At 51.9% G+C, this 2,513-nt stretch overlaps 1 protein-coding gene across 1 annotated transcript; it reads left to right on the top strand.

Annotated features, from left to right (window-relative positions):
- Window positions 1-1,795: 1,795 nt before the first annotated feature.
- On the top strand, window positions 1,796-2,506 carry J7T54_006734 (uncharacterized protein; the record flags this gene model as incomplete). The annotated part of the gene is made up of 1 exon (XM_051510710.1): window positions 1,796-2,506. A coding segment is annotated over one exon (711 nt), but the record flags the coding sequence as incomplete, so codon positions are not given.
- Window positions 2,507-2,513: the final 7 nt, after the last annotated feature.

Genomic DNA, 2,513 nt, shown 5'->3' with positions numbered 1-2,513 from the left:
ATCCAAACCCGGCTATTCTGGCAGCGCGAGCGCGGCTTATTATGACTCATTGAGGTAGATTCATGTACATATAGATCCGACCCAGGCTCCATAAACAGACAGAGTGCGTGAATAGGAAGCGGCATTTGCTCACGACTGTACCTCAGCTTGACTCACGGAAAGTATGCCCGCCTGCGAGCCGAATACCGCGGACGTGGACGAAGCACCCCTAAACCGCTGCTTCGTACCTGAGGAGCTACTTTCCGCCGCCTTTCTAGTGTCCTTCTAGTTTCTAGGCTCTCCTGCGTACCGTTGGTTTGGTTGCGACTGTGCCATGAATGATCCCGTCCTGGCTTTTGTTAGATGAGGCATCGCTGGCCTACAACGCGCAACGTACTGGACGTACCCTTGTAGCGAAGTTACTTCCGCGGCCAGCTCGCGTGCTACGTTCGCAATGCTATGATCATATAAGTATGGGGTCTTTCGAGGAAGATGGCACTGCGTACTATTCCAAGCGTGTCACAACTTGTTCAACAGCGGAGCTGAGGGGAAAGCCTTTATCGACAGAAGCTGGGCCGAGAACCATGACCTGAGAATGCACCGACTAACACACCCGATTACGATCGAGGTGTTCGATGGCCGCCCCGCAGAGAGTGGCCAGATCACACACTATGTCCGCAGCCGGATGCGGATAAACGACCACGAGCAGAAGAATATGATGTTATACGTAACCCAGCTTGGAAGCTATCCGATCGTGCTTGGGATGCCTTGGTTAAAACAACACGACCCTCTCGTTAGCTTTGGAAGCCACACACTACGCTTCAATAGCCCTTATTGCCAACAACACTGCAACACGCCTGGACTTTCGTCCAAAATCACTGCTATGCATACCGTTCCTACGAAAATCCGCCAGCATTTGAAGCCTGCACCTGGACCACTCAGCCAACGCGATATCTTTCCAGTGTCATTGAGAGCCGCATCTATGTATGCCCGGAGGAGCGATGTGAGGCTATTCGCTGTCACGATAGCCCAGATCGAAGAGATGATTACAGAACCTACCGAACAAGAACCTGCCTTACCCCCAGAGATCGCCGAGTTCGCTGACGTGTTCTCGCCTCAAGAAGCTGACAAGCTACCGCCGCACCGACCTGGAGACCACCACATCCAGTTAAAAGAAGGAAGCACACTACCGTTTGGACCCCTGTACGGGATGTCTCGAGAGGAACTCAAGACCCTAAAGGAGTGATTAGAGGAGAACCTACGAAAAGGATTTATCCGACCAAGCTCCTCCCCTGTGGCGTCCCCTGTGTTGTTCGTTAAGAAGAACGATGGCGGATTACGCTTCTGTGTCGATTACCGCGCTCTGAATAACGTTACTATTAAAGACCGATACCCGCTACCATTGATCAAGGAATCCCTTAACAACCTGGCCGGCATGCGATACTTTTCGAAGATCGATATCGTTTCCGCGTTTAATAATATTCGGATCCGAGCCGGAGAAGAATACCTGACCGCCTTCCGTACCCGGTTTGGATTATACGAATCGCTTGTCATGCCTTTTGGAATGACTGGAGCCCCCGCAACCTTTCAGAGGTATATCAATGACGCGCTGAGAGAATACCTTGATGTGTTCTGTACCGCTTACTTAGACGATATCCTGATCTACAGCCGAACAAGGTCCGAGCACGAGGAACACCTCCGAACAGTCCTCGCAGCCCTAAGGAACGCTAGGCTATATGCCAAGATATCGAAGTGCGAATTCTTCTTGACCGAGACGAAATTCCTAGGCTTAATTATTGGCCGAGAAGGAATCCGAATGGACCCTGAGAAAGTCCGGACCGTGCGAGACTGGAAGACACCGACCTGCGTAACCGATGTACAAGCCTTTCTAGGTTTCGGTAATTTCTACCGGAGATTTATCCGGGACTACTCGAAGATCACTGCACCCTTGAACCGCCTGACTAAAAAGGGAGTCCCGTTTTGTTGGACTACTGACTGCCGCAACGCCTTCGAAAGCCTGAAAACCGCTTTCAGCACCGCCCCGATACTAGCCCCGTTTGACTGGGAAAAGAACGTCATCCTCGAGACAGACGCCTCTGACTATGTCTCCGCTGGGGTGTTATCCCAGGTAGGGGACGATAGGATACTACGACCTGTTGCTTTCTTCTCGAAGAAGCACACAGCGACTGAGTGCAACTACGAGATCTACGACAAAGAACTAATGGCTATAATTCGCTGCTTCGAGGAGTGGCGCCCGGAGTTAGAGGGAGCCTCCTCGCCGATTAAAGTAATCACCGACCACCGCAACCTAGAGTACTTTACCACAACGAAGTTACTAAACCGAAGACAAGCCCGTTGGTCTGAGTTCCTATCCCGGTTTAACTTTCAGATCACCTACCGACCCGGGAAGCAAGGTGCCAAGCCCGACGCCCTGACCAGGAGGTCAGAGGATCTCCCAAAGGAGGGGGATGAACGCCTTCTCCACCAGAGCCAGACAGTACTGAAGAGAGAGAACCTGGACCCGAGGGTAAGGT

Source organism: Emericellopsis cladophorae (assembly GCF_022114955.1).
Source record: "Emericellopsis cladophorae strain MUM 19.33 chromosome Unknown NODE_196_length_4032_cov_42_875348, whole genome shotgun sequence".
In the NCBI taxonomy this organism is placed as follows: domain Eukaryota; kingdom Fungi; phylum Ascomycota; class Sordariomycetes; order Hypocreales; family Bionectriaceae; genus Emericellopsis; species Emericellopsis cladophorae.
Note: the sequence above shows the minus strand (reverse complement) of the source record. Positions and strands in the feature narration are given on the sequence as shown.